Source organism: Rhynchophorus ferrugineus, unplaced genomic scaffold (genome assembly GCF_030347505.1).
Source record: "Rhynchophorus ferrugineus isolate W39M unplaced genomic scaffold, kcgeb_rfMv2 rfM7, whole genome shotgun sequence".
In the NCBI taxonomy this organism is placed as follows: domain Eukaryota; kingdom Metazoa; phylum Arthropoda; class Insecta; order Coleoptera; family Curculionidae; genus Rhynchophorus; species Rhynchophorus ferrugineus.
The window spans coordinates 9,361,291-9,381,581 of record NW_027472586.1 but is presented as its reverse complement, the minus strand read 5'-3'; the positions used below and the strand labels follow the sequence as shown (position 1 = coordinate 9,381,581).

General features: G+C 33.7%; 1 protein-coding gene across 1 annotated transcript; it reads left to right on the top strand.

Moving 5' to 3' along the window:
• Positions 1-8,353: 8,353 nt before the first annotated feature.
• LOC143199447 (uncharacterized) lies at positions 8,354-9,930 on the top strand. The gene is made up of 3 exons (XM_076409268.1): positions 8,354-8,623; positions 8,681-8,848; positions 8,951-9,930. The coding sequence occupies exons 1-3, from the start codon at positions 8,434-8,436 to the stop codon at positions 9,814-9,816; spliced, it is 1,224 nt and encodes a 407-aa protein (XP_076265383.1). The 5' UTR covers positions 8,354-8,433; the 3' UTR covers positions 9,817-9,930.
• The last annotated feature ends 10,361 nt before the right edge of the window (positions 9,931-20,291 follow it).

Sequence of the window (20,291 nt, the reverse complement as noted above, 5' to 3'; positions counted from 1 at the left end):
GATTAATGGTAATTTTCCTTGCCTTTAAACCCGATTTTTATAAAAAACTCATTCTTATTATCTAATTTGTTCAATCTAATCCACCAAATAATACATTCCACAGAAAGCAAAGAGGTATCAGAAGTCCATATCATTACCATCACCCGAATTTTAGGTCCTCTAGAAATATGAGCAGATCGTCCTACTCAAGAATCAAAATATCAGATGAACAATTGAGATTCAAGGGGGCGCAGCCTTCCTAGATCTTATCAAATATTTCGAAACCTCTGACGTCACGGGCTGCTTAATAAAATTATACCTGGAGACAGGTCGTTCCAGGTCACTATATTAACCAAGACATTTCCAAAAGCCAGAATCGTTGGATCGAACCTATCTTTTTCTTCTTGACTCCCCACGGATGACCATGCATTTGTAATCGAGTATAGCTCCAACTGAATAATACTGCCAAATAGTTCAGATTCTGGAGATTGTAAGTGAACCCAACCAAAACTCCAGCAATCATTTTCACCAATAAAACGTGACATTTACATTTCCAGGTTCACAATCGAAATTCGCGGCGTGTAGAAGGTTACTGTGTTTACTATGTGAAATAGCCCTAATTTCTTATACTCTTTAATTTAGAAAGAAAAAAATCTCGTCACTCCGGTACAAACTCTAGTACAATCCATACCATTATTATTTGGATCCCAAATTTGGCATAGTTTGATATCAATAAAATATATAATTGTGGATAATTCTAAATGTCCCATGGTTTATCAGAAATATTGATACATTGGGAAACACGTCCTCCAGGTAGCCGATGCCCTACATAACAAGGCAAGATTTCTGAAGGATGCCCAGTGAGTAGAACATGAGCTCCTGGCAAGAGTCACAAGAGAATCAATTAGTGGTGAATGAGTAGCCAGTGCAGTAATACAAAGTCAAAAATAAACTAGTATCCGTGGTAGAGTTTAGAACAATAAATTGTAAATAAAATACCAATAGTTTTAATTAAGTTATGACTTAATTTTTAGATAAATTAGGAATGTATATACGAAAATTCCACAAAATCTAATAAGGAAAAAAATCTAATAGTAATCCCATTAATAATTTTTTATTATTATTTATTTATGTTCTAGTAGTTTTAGTTTTTTACCATTATGTTTACCATTGGTTTCTTCATTTTTCCCATTACTTTCTCAGGTACTCAAGCACCAGTTTGTTAAATTTCTAGATATATTTTTTCTTTCAAAGTTTAATTGTTTGGTTGTCTTAAGTTCTACATTTAGTCGAATAGAATTGATTAGTACAGCAAATCCTTCACAGTCTGTTCGTTTATTTATTGATGTTAGATTTTGTCTTCTCTTCTATTAGGCTCTGAGCTTAGACCAAGATTTTCTTCAACTTCCATGTGATTTGATTTCTGAATATATATTTAAAATATGTCTTAGATCCTTTTTAGTCTAGATATTTGAAAATAATCAATTTTCAAAGCCGTGTACTTACTAAAATATGCTCTTCAGAGGGTTTTTGAAATTGTAAATTATTTTCGGTGATATTTCCGTTTTGTAAGTAATTTGGCGAAAAAAATTATTATTAATTAATATTAATTTTTTTAAAACATTAATAAAAATCTAGCTTGTTTTTTTTATTTCATTTGAAAAATTCATGTCTCTAGACTCTAGAGAATATTCCTTTAAAATGTACAAAAATTCTACGGTGGGACTTATATTGTACTTGTTATGTCTAAAATTTTGTAGAAGGTGTTTAATATATTAAAGAATATCTACTAAGGATATCAAATATTGATACCCTATTGTGAAAAACTTTTAAACAATACATTATTTCCCGACCTGGTAATACTAGCACGAAATCCTTTGATTTATTTAAGTATAATAAATCAAGATACTCTCCTTTTAACTAATATATTGGTTTATCCAATCCTTCACACGTATGCAAATCTCGACGTTAACAAGTAGCACATAAAAAAACTATATAACAACAAAATTACTGTGACCCCAATTATTACGGCGGACATTCCCAGGGAGGTAGAGAAAGGGCCCGATAACTACGTGCAAATATTATTCCATATTTTAACTGATATATATTTTATCGTGACCGGGTTTGGTTTCTGGACAGTTCAACATTCCCGAAAGGGCTAAAGAATTATAGGTTGCGAAGAAAAACGGTTACGCTTTCGGGGGAAAGTAGTTTTTTTTGGTCGGCGGGTAATTCGGGTCAAACAGAGCCATCGCTGGCGATTTTTTTACGGCTGGTTTGGGCAAAGTTTTGGGGGTGGGGGGGGAATTTTCGTCGACGTTTCGCTATTGTCTCGCTCGAGGTTTGGCAGCGGATGACGGTGCTGTTTCCTGGATCAAATTTCCTCGATGAATAGGTATTTTACGTCGTCAAATTCTTTTCGTGAACTGGCCGTTCTATTCAATTTTTAAGTTTTTTTTTGTTGCCCCAATACGTATGGCCCGTCCAATAAAACAGCCAAAGTACTTTACGATGTGCTGACATCATACATTTTGATGACCGTGGTTGTATATGGTCACGATCACAATATAAATATAAAATAAAAATAACATAAAATGTATTATAGGAATAACAGTGTAAAAAGGGATATGTTAAAACACTTATGCATGTATATAGAAACTTGTGGAAGTTATAATTCAGTCTAAGGAGCTAAAGTGGGTTTTATCAGGTAAACAAATCTGATAGACATCGAGGGAAGTTAAGTTCGGTTTAAATGTGGTTAAAGAGTGGCGTTCTAAGATTATACAACATACTGACACACATGAGTTTTTTGTTCTGGTCATGGAGGCTTTCCCTGGAGTAACGAGTTGAACTGGGTTATATGGGACTGCTTTTGTAGGCTGCCACTGTAGATTAATGCTTGATCACATGAGTGATTTTATTGCTCTCATCGAAAAAATTGAGGGTTCTAATGAATTTTAGAAAATAATTAATAGTTTCTATAATATAGGACGGATTTCCATCAACTCAACGTCAGTTTTAGTCGTCGCAGGATAAATCTATCCACAAAGAATAACATAGGATAAATAACAGTATTCGATATACAAAAAATTGTCTTTTAATATTTTTTGAATATTATCCATAATTTGTTAAAATATGATGGTCTTTTTATTTAATTGTGAATAAAATTTTAAAAAATGTAATTTTTAGTATAAACTATTTAATATATTTTTAACGATATTTAATAATTAGTATAAGCAGAATAAGAATCGTATCCTCAAAAATTATGTTAACAAAAACTTAAAATTATGTATTTTAGTAATTAAATGGTTAAATAGTTGAAGAAATTGAGTCATTACCTGATGTCAAATGTTAGTTGAGCTATCAATTAAATAAGGTGTTAACCTTCGCGAAATAAATAGAATGAAAGTGCGTAGCATGAAACAAAATATTTGGTGTACAAAAAATCGTCTTAATATTTTTAAAAAGTTATTCATAATTTGTTAAAATATGATTACGTTTTTATTATTTAATTCTGATTAAAATCAATATGAAACGTAACCGCGCGGGAACATTGTGATCTTACGATCTTTTTGACATAAAAACATTATACATTTGTTGTGGCCCTTACGGGATTTTCTTACTGCATCGGAATTAACGTCAAAAGAAACACGCGAAAAGTGCTCTATCCGTTTATCATAAAGGAATAGCCAACAATAAGACGGCTAGACTCGATATATCGTTTATGCCGGCCTGGATCTCTGTAGAAATCGCCTCTGATACGAAAACTCTTCTATTTTCAAGCAGCTTTAATGAATCGACACGCGAAGTCGACGACGCTTTCTTGAAACGGAAAAAAGCGCCGCACTGAAAGTTTTCTTTGCGTCCAATCCGGTCATACTTAGAACTTAATCATTTAATAACATATTTCTATTACACGACATCTTGTACGACGATCAATTTGTGTAGTAGGTCAACTAGGGTTGTTTTTTTTCGCAAGGGATGTAGCTTGCGCATGTGGTGGCTCATATGAGGCGATGAAGCTTAAAAACAAATGTACATTATTCTTTAATACACGTTAAAACCAAGTTTTAATATGACTATCATAGCACTATAAAATTATGAATTCGATACGATGGTGCTGGGTTCGGATATTCTTAACCAACATTCTTCATCAAAACTGTTCACAAGCATTCTAAATTAATTTATTCGGTCGTTCGAAATACTCATTTATTAATTACTCCATACTTTATTTTCTAGGTGTTTCTCGACACTGATTAATAGTAATTTTATAGGATTCTGTGTATCTAGGAGGACCCATCGGCCCTATCTTAGTCTCTTCTCTTATAATGTTTATGTATTCATACTACTTAATAGCTAGTTTATCCATTAAATTCATCTAACTACACTACACTTCACAAGAACAAATGGTTTGATTTTAATTTTCAGTCTGTGTTCTGTTCTTGTTTTACTGGGTGTCAGTCAGTATCTGAAGGTCTTGATGTGAGTATCAGTCTCTCAATATATTTTCTCATATAATAGAAATTTATTATGTAATTATAATTGTAATGTTCATCCAATTAATTAATGCACTTTCCTATATTATATTCCAGTTCGTTGCTTCTTTTTTTAACATCTTCCTTCCAGTAAAATTATTTCAAAATTCATTCCAAGATACTTACCGTTATTACTATATGCGGTGATAGTATTTATTATTGTTCTTAGTGTTTTGATTTCGATTTTTTATTTACATTTTGGGCACCAATATTTATATTGCCACTAGCCTATTGTATATTTCGAGTTGCTTGTTCACTATTGCCTCCCATAGCAAGAATCAGCAGAAAGTATCTAGAAAATATAAATAAAAGTATATAAAAATAAATGTAGCCATCGCATTATTTTCCATTAGTGATATGTCACATGTATAATGTAGAAAGAAAATTGGCCTGAGAAGATACTTATGATAACGAGGCTGTCATGCCAAACTTATCGAAGGTTTGTGCTAAATAAGAATATACCCGAACATAAGTTTTATCTCCATAAGATTTTACAATAACGTATGTTATTCTGTAAACCTAATTAATTGTTATTAAACTCAAAATGGTATGTTAGTATTAGGTTTTTTCTCTCTATAATAAGATATTTTATGATATATATTGTTATTTATGCATTATAAACGGCAATTTTTCTTCTTTTTTGGCTTAGCCATTGGATTAATATATTTTTAATATAATTGAAAGTCGAATAATAATATATCGATTCTATTCAAAACCAATTAATAGACTAGAAATCAAAAACATGAGAATGGTTTTGTAAAATATAATAATATAGTGGCACCATCTATACTCTTTTGGAAATAAATGGAGAAATGACATATCTGCCTCTTTAACAGTAAAATATATAATGTTAATTTATGCACATTTGATTTAAAAACGAGATATAAGAACGCAGTCTTGCTTTTATTATGCAAGCTCATTACCTCGCTACAGAATATTTCACTAAATCTTATATTATAAATTAAACGGCCACAGGAGGGGAAGGTAAGACCATATAGGTCAGAAATCACTGACCATTTAATTGCTCATGCATAATTAACTTTTAATTAATATGAGTCCGATACTTCTACTGATTTCATTTTTAATATAGATTATTTAACCTACTTTCAGCGATATTAAATAATTAGTATAAACCGAATAATGAATGTGTATAGTACCCTGAAATATTATGTTAGCGATACTAAAAATTATGTACTTTTGTTATTAAATGTTTAAGCACTTGAAGAATTGGAGTCATAACTTCATTGTCAAATGCTAGTTGAAATGTCAATTTTTAATATAAATTACCTAGTTTCAAGATGTTAAATGATAGATGACAGTATAAGCAAAATAATAAACGTGTATCATATCCTTAAAAATTATGTTAACAAATCTAAAAATTGTTTAAATTATTAAATTGTTCAATAGTTGAAGAATCGGAGACATCACTGCATGTCAATCATCACACCACTGTTTACAATAACACTTACTAAGAAGTAATCAATAGAATTTTCTCAATTTTATAGATTGTGTGCCGTTTTCTGATGTACATACATCGTCTACGAAGAAATATGAATTAACCTAGTTATATAAGGCTACTGGATTTAAATATTTTGTGGCGTGAGGACGTGACGCACGCAATCACAAGCAAAAGCTCCCCAAAAAACGTGCAAAAATAGGTTGGTCACTTTTGCACGAGCAGCAGTCTCGATTGATTGATTGGACGATAATAGTTTCGACATTTAAGACTTATTTTCAATGAAGAACAGCTCTGTATTCGTTATACATGCAACAGACAGGTGTCCTTCATGAATTATATATCTTTATTCCTCACTTAATGAGAATTAAATTATAATTAAGATATAATATTTGTAGCAAATTATGTATTATAATAATATTATATGTATATTATATGTTAATGTATATTAATGTATATTATAATAATATTATATTGTTGAGGTTTTATGTTGTTATATTTTTGTAAAAAAATGTGTACGTTTTAAAAATATTCGACTTTTAGATTGAATTCGAATTGTCTAAAACTAGCCGACTTTTTTTGTCTGAAGAAACAGGTAGGTTGTTTGGGTATCTTTTGGTCTTTTCTTTTTCTATGATGTGGGAGCACTCAATCCCTTTGCTTAATTAGTAAATCTCAATTGCATCTCTTAAACTGTATCCATTGTGAGAAACGACACAGGTCTGAGGCGATCCAATTGATGGAATATGATCAGAGATGTGCAAGTTAAGGAATTCATAATTACCTGAAGGCATTAGTCCCTGTGTGTTTCGTATAAACCTGGTATGGTAGCTATACATATATAAACCATCTTCACGATTTTATAATATTTTTAAATATATTATGGCTTTGGGTTTATAATAATCTTGGTCATAACGTAGTCAGAAAATTATTAAGGTCTACAAAAAGTGTAAATATTACCCATGGTGTTGTGAAACAAAAGCATTCGGGGACAACGCCATACATTATATTTTATAATTATTCTTTAAAATCTTATATATAAAAATGAATCGCAAAATATGTTCCTAAGCGCATAACTCAACAACGCCTGGACCAATTTGGCCAAATCTTTTTTTAAAATGTTCGTTGAAGTTCAGGGATGGTTTTTACGGCGAGAAAAATTAGAATTATTGCTGGAAAAACCCTAAAAATAGCCCTTTTTGTTTGAATTTGTTTCGTGTATCAGTTGACAATTCATCTGTCATCTGTCAAAAGTCATCTGTAACAGACAACTTTTTTTTTTTAAATTTGATATGACTTGAACTCAAATCCTTTTAATCCGTACGAATTGTTTTATTTATTTAAAATTTTTTATTTGTTTAAAATTTAATTCAAATTTTAAATAAATAAAACAATTCGTACGGCTTAAAAGGATTTGAGTTCAAGTCATATCAAATTTAAAAAAAAAAGTTGTCTGTTACAGATGACTTTTGACAGATGACAGATGAATTGTCAAGTGATACACGAAACAAATTCGTATATCGTGTTTTGTGCAGAGTGTTTAGTTAGTTAGTGTTTGTTTAGTTCGTGATTAGTGAAAAAATAATTTATATTTGATATGCCTCCTATAAGACGAAGCAATTTAGGTAGAAGAACCAGAAATGCTATAAACCAAGCTAATTACCGATCTAATCGTACTGCACAAGAACGTGACGACGGAAATGAACGTGAAAGAATTCGGATATCACAAACGCGTGAAGCGCGAGCGCGACATTCAACTAATAATCGCGCAAGTTTGAATCCAGCTGCTTTCAGTTACGATGTGTCAATTGACTACAGTAACTACCAATGTGTTGTTATTGGTTCTATGAACTTGGTTTGCTCACACTGTAAGGCATTAAAATACAAAAACGAAGCCAATGGATTGTGTTGCGCAAATGGTAAAGTGAAATTGATACAATTGGATCCACCACCAGAACCATTGTACTCATTGGTTTCAGGAATAGGAACAGATTCTATACACTTTTTGACACATATTCAACAATATAACAATTGCTTTCAAATGACTTCATTTGGGGCAACAAATGCAGTTCGGGAAAATTTTATGCCAACTTTCAAGGTATGTATTATAGCAGTTACTCATAATTATTTTAGCGAACAAAATTTTCTGTCACCAAAGTTAAGATGTGTTACTAATCTTCAATTTCTTAATCATTACGAAATATATCACTTAGTCATCATATTATATGGTGATTCAGTTTCAGTGACACTTTTATTATATTTTATATTTGATAGATATTAGTTAAAACTAAATATATACTTTTTAAGATCAAATATTATTTAAGTTTGATCATTGACAATCCATTAATTTATACCACACCATAATATTTTTTTTATTTACAGATACAAGGGCAAATATATCACAGAGCAGGTTCACTGTTACCAGTGTCAGATAGCGACAACAAATTCCTGCAAATTTATTTTATGGGCAATTCACCACAAGAAATTGATCTGCGTTGTGCACATAACAATTTAGTAAAAAGGTCTATTGTAGAACAATTACAAACTTTATTTCATCAACACAATCAATTGATTATATTGTTTAAAACTGCCCTGGATCTGATGCCATCCGATAATCACAAAATTGTAATCAGAGCTGATAAAACACCTGCAGGTCAACATACAAGACGTTTTAATGCACCAACTATTGATGAAGTTGCTATCGTTGTAGTTGGAGAAAACTTGGAATCCCGTGATATTGTTTTACATCGTCGGAATTTTCAATTACAACCTATAAAGGAAACACACCGCTCATATGATGCACTGCAATATCCCATTATATTTTGGCAAGGTGAAGATGGCTACGATTTATCAATAAAAATGATAAATCCCATTACAGGTAACTAAAATATTAGTTTAGCTATGGCGATAATATCTCAGTCACTATATTATGTATTTTAATTTTATATTAGAATGTTATTAAAACAAAATCTGTTTACAGGTTCTGAAACCAACAAAAAAGTCAGTTCAATGAACTATTATTCATACCGCCTAATGATTCGGGAAAATGCAGATAATCACATATTGAAATGTCGGCGATTATATCACAAATATGTTGATGACATGTATGTTAAAATTGAAACGGAGAGATTAACATTCATCAGGTTGAATCAAACCAAACTCCGATCTGAAGAGTATATTCACCTTCGAGATGCGATTAATACTGATGGAAATGCACAGAATGTCGGTCGGATGACTATTCTTCCAGCAACATACATCGGAAGCCCTCGGCATATGCACGAATATGCTCAAGATGCCATGTCGTATGTTCGTCATTATGGTACAGCAGATTTGTTCATCACATTTACATGCAATCCGCAATGGATACAAATTAAGCAGGAGTTATTACCTGGGAAATCATCCATTGATCGTCATGATATTACAGCCAGAGTCTTTAGACAAAAGTTGAAATCTTTAATGAATTTCATCGTAAAACATAATGTGTTTGGTGAGACACGCTGCTGGATGTATTCTGTGGAGTGGCAGAAACGAGGATTGCCACATGCACACATTTTGATTTGGTTGGTTGAAAAGATAAGGCCAAATGAAGTTGATGCAGTGATATCAGCTGAAATCCCTAATGTACAAGTAGATCCTGGATTGCATGAGGTAGTTATCAAAAACATGATACATGGTCCCTGTGGAACTCTTAATCAAAATTCACCGTGTATGATGGATGGTAAATGTTCAAAACGATATCCACGGACATTAATATCGGAAACAATTACTGGTAATGACGGTTATCCATTGTATCGTCGCAGATCGACAGCAGACAATGGAAAATCAACAATTGTCAAATTAAATTAACAAGATATTGAAATAGATAATCGTTGGATTGTTCCATATTCACCCATTTTATCAAAGACATTCAAAGCACACATCAACGTTGAATCTTGCCATTCAGTGAAATCGATTAAATACATTTGCAAATATGTAACCAAAGGGAGTGATATGGCTGTGATTGGAATTGGTGCAGAGAATTCTAATGATGAAGTTACCCAATACCAAATGGGCCGCTATGTCAGTAGTAATGAAGCAGTTTGGCGAATATTTTCTTTTCCTATTCATGAGAGACACCCTTCTGTTGTTCACTTAGCTGTGCATTTAGAAAATGGACAAAGAGTGTATTTTACAGCACAGAACGCAGTACAAAGAGCTGCTCAGCCACCATCTACTACATTAACCAGTTTTTTTGAGACATGCCAAAACGATGATTTCGCACAAACATTGCTATATTCTGAAATGCCAAAATATTATACCTGGAATCAATCCTCAAGGAGATTTATACGACGGAAACAAGGAAAACCAGTTCCAGGATATACAGATGTATATTCCACCGATGCGATTGGCCGGATTTATTCAGTACATCCAAGCAATGATGAATGTTTTTATTTACGACTGCTATTAGTCAATGTACGTGGCCCAACATCATTCTAATAGTTAGGAAATGTTGATGATGAATTGTGTGGATCCTCAATGATGCTGTAATATCATCACACGCTCATCAAGTACGAACATTGTTTTCTATAATCATATCTACATGCTTCCCATCAAACCCAATTGATTTGTGGATCAAGTACAAAGATTATATGTGTGATGATATTTTGTATCAAATACGGAATAGAATGGGAAATCCAAATATACAAATCAGTGAAGAAATTTACAATGAAGCATTGATTTCAATTGAGGACATGTGCTTGATAATGTCAAACAAACTATTAATTCAATTAGGCCTGACCGCGCCCAATCGTCCAATGCATGACGCTTTTAACCAAGAGTTGCATCGAGAAAGACTGTATGATCTCAACGCTTTGAAAGAATAAATTCAAACAAATCTTCCACTGTTAAATGAACAACAGAAGTATGTATTTGAAACTCTTATGAAAGTAACAAATGATGAAACTGGAGGGATTTATTTCTTAGATGCACCTGGTGGTACAGGAAAAACTTTTTTTATTTCATTAATATTAGCAACAATTCGCTCACAAAATAAAATTGCACTTGCACTCGCTTCGTCGGGAATCGCAGCAACTTTGCTTGAAGGTGGTCGAACAGCCCATTCAGCACTAAAATTGCCATTAAATATGCAAAGCAATGAAACTCCAACCTGCAACGTTTCGAAGAACTCTGCAATGGCAAAGGTTTTGCAGCAATGTAAATTGATTGTTTGGGATGAATGCACGATGGCACATAAAAAATCTTTGGAGGCTTTAGACAGAACCTTAAAAGATCTACGTAGCAATAATAACCGATTTGGTGGTGCAATGATTTTATTAGCAGGAGATTTTCGTCAAACATTGCCAGTGATTCCACGATCAACGCCAGCTGATGAACTCAATGCATGTCTAAAGTCCTCCAATTTGTGGAAACATGTTAAAGTACTTCATTTAAGCAAGAATATGCGTGTCGAGTTGCAAAATGACCAATCTGGAAACATATTCTCTAAACAACTCATTGACATTGGTAATGGCAAATTTCCTATAGACATGTTGACGGCTTGCTTTTGCTATGACTATAAACAAGTCCCAGGGGCAATCATTAAGTGTTTGTGGTATTAATCTAGAAAACCCATGTTTCTCACATGGTCAATTGTATGTTGCCTGTTCCCGTGTTGGAAAACCATCAGATTTGTTTATCTATGCGCCAGGTAATCAAACAAAAAACATCGTATACCACAAAGCAATATAATAATAATAATAATAATAATTATGATTCACATGATTAACAATAAAGCGATTACTTACTTTTCAATCCTTATATATGTTTTATTTAATTATTTTTTATTCACAACGCCCTATCACCAGGGTGATGGTTCTGTTCAGGAGAATTTTTTAAAATACGTAGGCACAAAAACTGCCACATTACAAATCTTTTTGACAGGACGAAGTCTGTCGGGTCAGCTAGTATTTCATAATTTTCTAAGACATAGGGATATTGTTCCAATAAACGTAAGGGCAGTAATTTGGTCAGAAGATGGAACGATTAATATCGAGCAACAAATACAACGGTAATAAATATGTTAAAATACTACTCCTTCGCCATTGTATAGTAATATTTTTATATTATTTAAAATTAAGTAGACTATAAATATTATACAAGAAATATATCTCAAAAATACAGTTCTTTTGTAATATTATAATTTTTCTATAAGATTTGTTATAATTATTTGGAATATGGTGATATTATTCGTGAAAAGTGTCTCCTTCACCATTTTATAATTATTATTTAATTTTGTTTCGGAAAATCGCTGAGTAAAATATTTTTAAAAAAATAGCGAGATATTTATTCAACATTTGTGACTATTATTGTACTTGAACCTGATAAGGTCGGAACAAAAATAGTTGACAACAAAATATAAACGACAAATAAAAACTGTCGTTATTGTGCAAAACGTTCTAATCGCGGCTGTTGCTAATTTGACGTTGTGCATTTATTAAAAACAATATTTTGCATTCAAACTCGCGATTCGCACGCACATCGAAGATTATATGAGTCATTTTCGCCATTAAGCGTTTTTACTCGCTTTTCACTGACCGTCGGTGGACAGGGACGTCTGCACCATGGCGGTTGGGGGGGTTGGCGAATAGTGAATGTCAAGGGCCTGAAAATGGAGTACATCGAAGACCAGTTTCGATTCGGCGAAAGTGCTTTTGTATATGCAGCGTTGTTTTTACCATAGGGCTGCGTCATCAGCGTTCTAGATTGACACGTCATTATGGAAACAACGTTGTGTTGAGCTAAATATGTTGATAGATGAGTTGCATGAAAACGTAATCCATAGTTTATTATTTGGTCTATAAAGTAATTTTAAGGGATTTACAACATTTGGTGTTACTGTGTACTAAATCGCATCGGGTACATTCGTAACCAAGTTAATGTTGAAGCTTCACCAAAAGCTTCACTTTTAAGTGTCATTTCATGGAAGTGCGAACACATTTTTTAGTGCTCTGAAAATATCTGAATATGTACCAAATAAATCGCATTTATGGGGAGTTTTATTTTTTACTGCATTTTAAAGAAAAATGCGATTGAATGCTGCACAAAAAACGGCCAGAATACGAGTAAGGACATAACAATGTTATTTATCAGCAGGACAACGTTCGACCACATGTTGCAAAACCGGTGAAAACATACTTGTAAACATTAAAATGAAACATCCATCCGTCATATTCTCCAGACCTTGACCCTTCTGGTTACTACCTATTACGACATATAGGTCGTGACCTATCTCAGCAGTACTTCACTTCTTATGAAAATACCAAAAAATAGGTCGATTATAATTATAACTAATTTATAGGCCTAATAAATTGTATAGAAATAATACCTAATCTTGTGACATCAAAATGTCGCAACGTTGCAGCATCAAATCATGAGTTTTAGTTCAGTTCAGCTTTGACATACAACAAAATTCGAATCTAAATAAAATAATTCATCAAAAGTGTTAACAATTATAATTTATTTTAACATTATAATACATCTAAAAACTACAGTTAACTATACAGCTACAATAGTTTATAGGTTAGAGTTATAACCTCTTATCACTATTGCTTTCAAGAATTTTGCAGACGTCTGACAACCGGGCGACTTTGACAGGCTCATTCGTTTACGAGTTCGAACTAATCAGACAGAATTGTGTCTCTTTTTAACTAGAATAAAATGAAAATACAAATTAAGCAGGCAATACATTAAACATCTTGATGACGCATATACAAAAAAACTTTGTATGTAATATAATATATATATATATATATATATATATATATATATATATATATATATATATAACGCTATATATATATGCCGCATACGGAAAATAGGAGAAAATAAACCACAGCAGATTAAAATCACGCGACATTTTACTCATTTGACGTCTTACAATATAAATCATTCTTCACCAGGTCGTTTTATTATAGAAAAAGAAACGATTTCTTTATACATTGTTTTGACGAAATAGGGAATAATAATGGATAGACCGCAATGGTACCTTTAATCAGCAATATTTACAAGAATACATTAATTATTTCTTTACCTGTAAAGTTAATAGACCTCAGATTGACAGACAAAATAGAAAACATTTATCAGTGAATGTTATAGATACCAGGCTCCATAGTGTGAATTGGTTAATAGATCCCATTTAAGCAATGACAGCAAAATGATGCAAATCTATCATTAAGCCAATCTGAGCATACAACATTCTATTTTGGGGCACAACAAGCAACAGCAATATTGAAATATTGGAAAGGTCACAGATCAAAGCTTTAAGGAAGATGCTTAACATTCTTCAAATCATGAGGAATTGGTGGATGTTTCTAGATCTCAATATAAGAACAATGCAGGAAATAGGTCAGCATAGCAAAAAATATCAGAGAAGACCTGCGCAACTTATAAACAAGATGGCATTGACATTGAGTGGATAACGATTAACGATTTCACAGACGCACATCGCATAATCCCGAACGAACAATTCGGTTTTAGTGCCAAACATTCATGCCTCCATCAAGCTGCCCGCGTCGCAGCAACAATCCATCAGGCTTTAATGAACGATCGAAAAACTGGATCCATCTTTTTAGATGTCTTTAAAACTTTCGATCAAGTATGGCACCACCGACTAATATTCATAGCGAAACAGCTTGACCGAATGACCTAATATCCCTGATAGATTCATACTTGGACGGTAGGTCCTTTCAAGTAAGGATCGGTGACGTAGTCTCCTCTCACAAACTGATTTCCGCAGGAGTCCCGCAAGGTGCTATACTAGCCCCAGCCCTATTCAACTTTTATATGGCTGATTTCCCACTCCACAAACTTTCCCACAGAGCATTTTATGCAGATGACACCGCTTTTTTCACCGGTTATAGTCCCGACGCTGTTCGTAACAGACTCCAAGTCCAGCTGAACCAAGCGATAGCGTGGTACAAATTTTGGCGACTCCAGATAAACCTGAGCAAAACTCAGGCTATTCTGTTCTATCGCAAGAAGGAGTTCGACCGCATATTTCAATGGTCAGTCCAAATACAGCAAGCTATTTGCAAAGGAAATGGCGTGTACAACCTACTATTTCCACTCCTCTGCAGAAAAAGTAAACTCCCGATCCCCCAGAAAGCGTCACTGTATAAAATGCTAGTCCGTCCAGTGGATTTCCGTGGAAAAAGAAAAAAGAAAAGGCTGCGCCAACAGATTGAAGTTGTCTCATTAAAAAAACAGTTTAGAAGATGAACAATACGGTGGCTTATTGTTCTGAACAGATTTCCATGGCGCAGAATAGGGAAGGAAAAAACTAAGCGAATGTAAAAATATTATTGACCAGTGATTCTTAAAATGTTAATATAAATTTAAAAAAAATTAAATATGACGGTTTCTGTTAAGAAAACGTTGAACACATAACTAAATTAGCCGCTATAAAGACGTCTTGAACTTTTTAAGGACATTCCTTTCGGCCGGCGAGACTTTTATGGTCTGAAAGCAGCCGAAAACGGTCGTAAAGCATTTTTGTGTGCCCATTCCGCGACCCGCTGAGTAAAACATTTCCTCCTCCGTTTTCCACGACGCATATATTAGCATTCGCGTAATATTCGCAAGTGGGTACAGTTTTTTTATTAGTTTCTCGCATGTTCCGTAATATTATCTCGAGAAAAAAAAGGGAATGTAATGAGAGCAACGATTAAGATCGAGGAATTTATAGTCTTGTGTCGAATTTCAATCGCACAAATATAATACCAGCTATCGTTTCTATATTAGTAGGATAAACGTTTTTATTATCTTGTCTCCTTTGCATATTTGAGCCTCTTCCATCATACGTCACTCTTAACCTTCTTAAACATATCCTTCAGCTAATATGTACCAAAAGCAGATGATACTGCTTTGTTCACGATATTGCTTGCTATAATAATTTTAGTAGAACCACTGTTATTATGTAGAATCATAAGCTGATCGGAACGATGGTCAAAATGAACGAAATACTTTGCTTCTCAACATATAGTCCAGATCTTGTCCCCAGTGCTTATTAGCGCAGACCCAAAAATAATACTCCAGCGAAATATATTTAATTCTAACGAAGAAGAAGATTGCGTAAGTTGAAGCATATTTTCTGCAAGCAAAGTTAAAAATCATTATAAAAATCGGAGTAAGATATTTGATGATATTCTGATGCTTCTAAACCAAGACCGAACCTTTTTGGCTGTATATACATTAATATGGGTAACTTCGCCTAATAATCGGCGCGGTTTTTAATGAAAATCATTTTTATCGTGTTTCAGCTGCACTAAATATTAGTACAGGCACGGTCTCTAAAATATCTCAAAAAATAAAAAACAATATAACAATAAAAAGGTAAAAGTGGGAATAACTATGGATTAGGTTTTGTTACTCATAACATTTATTAATAATTCATTGCAGACATAACTATATGTCATGAAGAACTACTTCATGCAGAAAACAGGAATATAAATGAAATATTTTTATTCCTGGTGCAGAATCAGTGTTTTCCTCTAAGTCCAAGTGTGACTACCACGGAGAAATGTGCGATAACTTGGGTTTTTGCAGTGGTTTGAAAATCAATTTTTAAAGAACTTGGAGGAACCACCAGTTATTGATATAGACAATTCACCATATCTTAGTACACTGGTGGAGAAGATGTCAACAAATGCATCAACAAAGATTGTAATTAAAGCAATGGCTTAAAGAACGTAAAATAAGTTTTGAAGAAACCGTGTTAAAGAATGAACTATTTCAAATTGTTACAAGATAAATATAAATGAAATGCGAATGCAAAATGAAATGTTTCATTGCGGTTTTTGCAATTTACTTTTTTTAGAAATAAGCCCAGCGAAAAAGATATACAGTAGATCAAATGGCTGAACAATATAGCCACGTAGTATTAAGAATTCCTCCCTATCACTGTATATTTAATCCAATAGAGTTTGGTAGCAAAGACTTATTATAATAGACGTGCTAGTCGAGAAGGATATTCCATCATGAACTGTTTATCATCATAAACATCGGTATACATAACACCTTCGGTTTGGATGAACTCGATAACATATACAGAGGAAGTAATTGATAAATGATGAAATCGTGAACATGTTTTAGACAGATTGGAAATTAACAGTTCAGTGATTGAATTGGACAGTGACTTGGAAAGTGAAAGTGACTAAAGGAAACTTTCAGGATATGTGATAATGCTGTGAAATGCTGGAAACTCCTGAGACAGCGTGATGAGAATAAAAACAACTAAAGATATGCACATAATTATTAGAATATAACTGTAGAAAATGATGTAATTTTGATTGTAATTGTTCAGAATTAAACAAGAGCATTAGGTTAAAATGTATGGGGAGAGAATGAATACTAACTGTTTTGTAGATATGGTAAATGCGTTAGACAGAATTCAGTGATTAATTTTACGAAGAATGGTGTACATAGATAGTAGCAGAAAAAAACTTAACAAGTAAACACACCATCGAAGGAAATAAGGACTAAAAGTAAAAAGGTAAATATGCCCTCAAATGAAAGTAAAATACATTACTTTGATATATAATCGTTAATTAGGTGGATTAGGCCTACAGGGGGATACCACTACATAAAAAAGCGAGCCTAGAATCTCTACCTCATGGGTGGTGTTCGAAAGAGTTCGAATTGCAGGGTTTTTTTTGGGTCCTCCATACATAAACTCGGACGTTTGTAGTATAAAATATAAACAATGATTCATTGGACCATACCACATTCTTCCAATGACCAAGGGTACAGGTTTTATGATCTATGCACCTTAACAACTTAGACTTCCGTTATAATAAACTTTGTTTAGTTCATGCCATACCGTTTTGGTTAAACCATTGCTATTGCTCAAGTGAGTGTTAAGTTTTGTAGCGGTAGTTTTATGTCGTTACTCTTCGCTTCTTACGTTTAACGTATGCTGCCATAATACCATGAAATATGTTGGTTATAACATCACTTGGCATGCAAACTGAGCGATACATATGCGTCATATCATTTACAGGGAAGCAATGTTGTCAATATGCAACAAGATGTACGAGGGTGGTCTGATAAGTATTTACCCTACAAAAAAAAATAAAATTTTGGAAAAGTGGCGATTTATTTCTCAACATAGTAGCTCGATAAACTTTACCTAGCGATGCTCCAACTTCTTTAACCCGTCTAAAAAGACTTCTACGGCTTCTCGAGATCTACAAAGTGAGCCTCATTCGACTCAAATTTCCCCAGTGTAAGTTTAGTTAGCCCGCCGAAGTTTAAGTTCGGAAACAAAAATAAATCGCACGGCGCCAAATCCGGAGAATACGGTGGTTGGGCAGCAGTTTGTAGCCTAATTCGACCAAGTTGGCCATGACGTAAGGCACTTTTTTCTTCGGCAAAATGATGAAGTCTTTTCTACAATTCTGCGTCGAACCAGCTCAATAATTCGGCCTAGTGCAATCCTGTGACTATTTTGCCCTTCTCCAGGGAGTCGATACAGCTTGAGAACTTTAAAAAACGGTAGCCATCACCTATCCGGTAGATAGGACAGCCTTGGTTTCTGGTCTGTACCAATGGATTCATGTTTCGTCGACGGTCACCAAACGATGCAAAAAATCGTTCAGATTGCACTTAAACAGTGTGAAATACTACTCTGATGTGGTTTCACGGTTCTGCTTCTTGTCTTGAGTGAGCAAACGCGGCAGCATTTTATCCTCCGTGGTAGCCGTTTTTGGGACACCTGGGCGTGGCTCATCAAAAACCGACCTGCGACCACGTTGAAACTCGTTAAACCAATTATTGACAGTCGACATTAAAAGAGAAGAGTCGCCGTACACAGCATCCAAGCACTCTTGATTTCCTAGACGGATTTCCTTTCCAAAAGCACGAATCAAATCATCGAACAATGCATCACCATGCTCTTTTTCCATTTTTCTAATATCCGCGGATACGCTCACCTCTAACCGCTGTCAAAACAAAAGTACGAGTCCGATTTGAAATTTCGACAGTAGTCGTCTAAGAGGATTTCGTGCGATAGTGGCGCTATCGGGCGGTGAGGCTAAGTACTTATCATACCGCTCTCGTAACATATTTCATGACGTTAATATTATATTGTAGATGTTTGGTATATAAATTTATTGTCCAATCAAGAAAATAATAATAAATTCTATAGTAACATAGCTACATACTATGTATAATTATTTTCACATAATTTGCATACATTTTCCGGCAATTGAGCTATAAAGCGGGAGCAAAACATTTTCAGGAAGTTTATGGACGCCATTAAACTAAGCCGTAACATTCTTATTTTGCGCAGTTCAATTGTCGAAAATCACCGCACAGAAAAAAACCGCAAGGAGGATGTAATTTTTCAGCAGCTAACTTTATAATAATTATCCATGATCGACGCGGACCTGATAGGGATCTGACGTGGGCCGTGTGGTCTAGCCGTTCAGGAAACCGTAATAGTGGCATGGTTGATCAGTGGCGGCGGCGAGAACGACAATTTTATTCATCGCCGTTTGATAGTGAAAGCTGGAGAATGCGGAATGATAATCGGGTTGTTTGCTTATCGAGTCAAGCTAAATGACCGGTCATTTTTTAGGTTGTTATTAGAGCACTTTCCCCCACGACATGTATTTTCTTTCAAATACCATCAGTTGGTTTCTTTTTCGTAACCTTTTATTTCAAGAATTACGAAATATGTTTTGACGTAACTTATTTTTTAAATTATTTGAAACATTATTTATTTATAGAAAATCAGTTTCTCTATAATTTATTAAATAACTAAATCCAATTTACTACTAAATAAACTTGCAATACTTCAAATGCGTTTGTTAAATATTCTCAAAGGATTTACAACAATATCACTGGTAGGTTTTACTTTACAGTATGTGTCATTTTGTTAAAGTGTAAACAAAACATTTTTTCAGTGTTTCAGTGAAGGCAAGGATCATTCTAGACAGGCAAAAAAGCATTTATCGATATCATCTATAATGATCCGTGTGAAAAACTTAAAAAGAATACGCAGAATTGTTGAGGGTGACACAAGAAACAATTTCAACAATTTTCAATGGCAAAATTGGAAAGGGTTTTTGGATCGTATTGCTACAGGTGATGATTGGTGGATTCATTATGATAACCCAAAGCGAAAAATTAAGATCAACGCCAAAACCGAATATCCTTGGCTCCAAGCTAATGCTCTATATTTGGTTAGATCAGGTGTAGTATACTATGTGCAAGAAAAATGACCAGAAAACGAACAAAAGCGCAACGATGTTTTTTCAGCATAACAACGCTCGATCACATGTTTC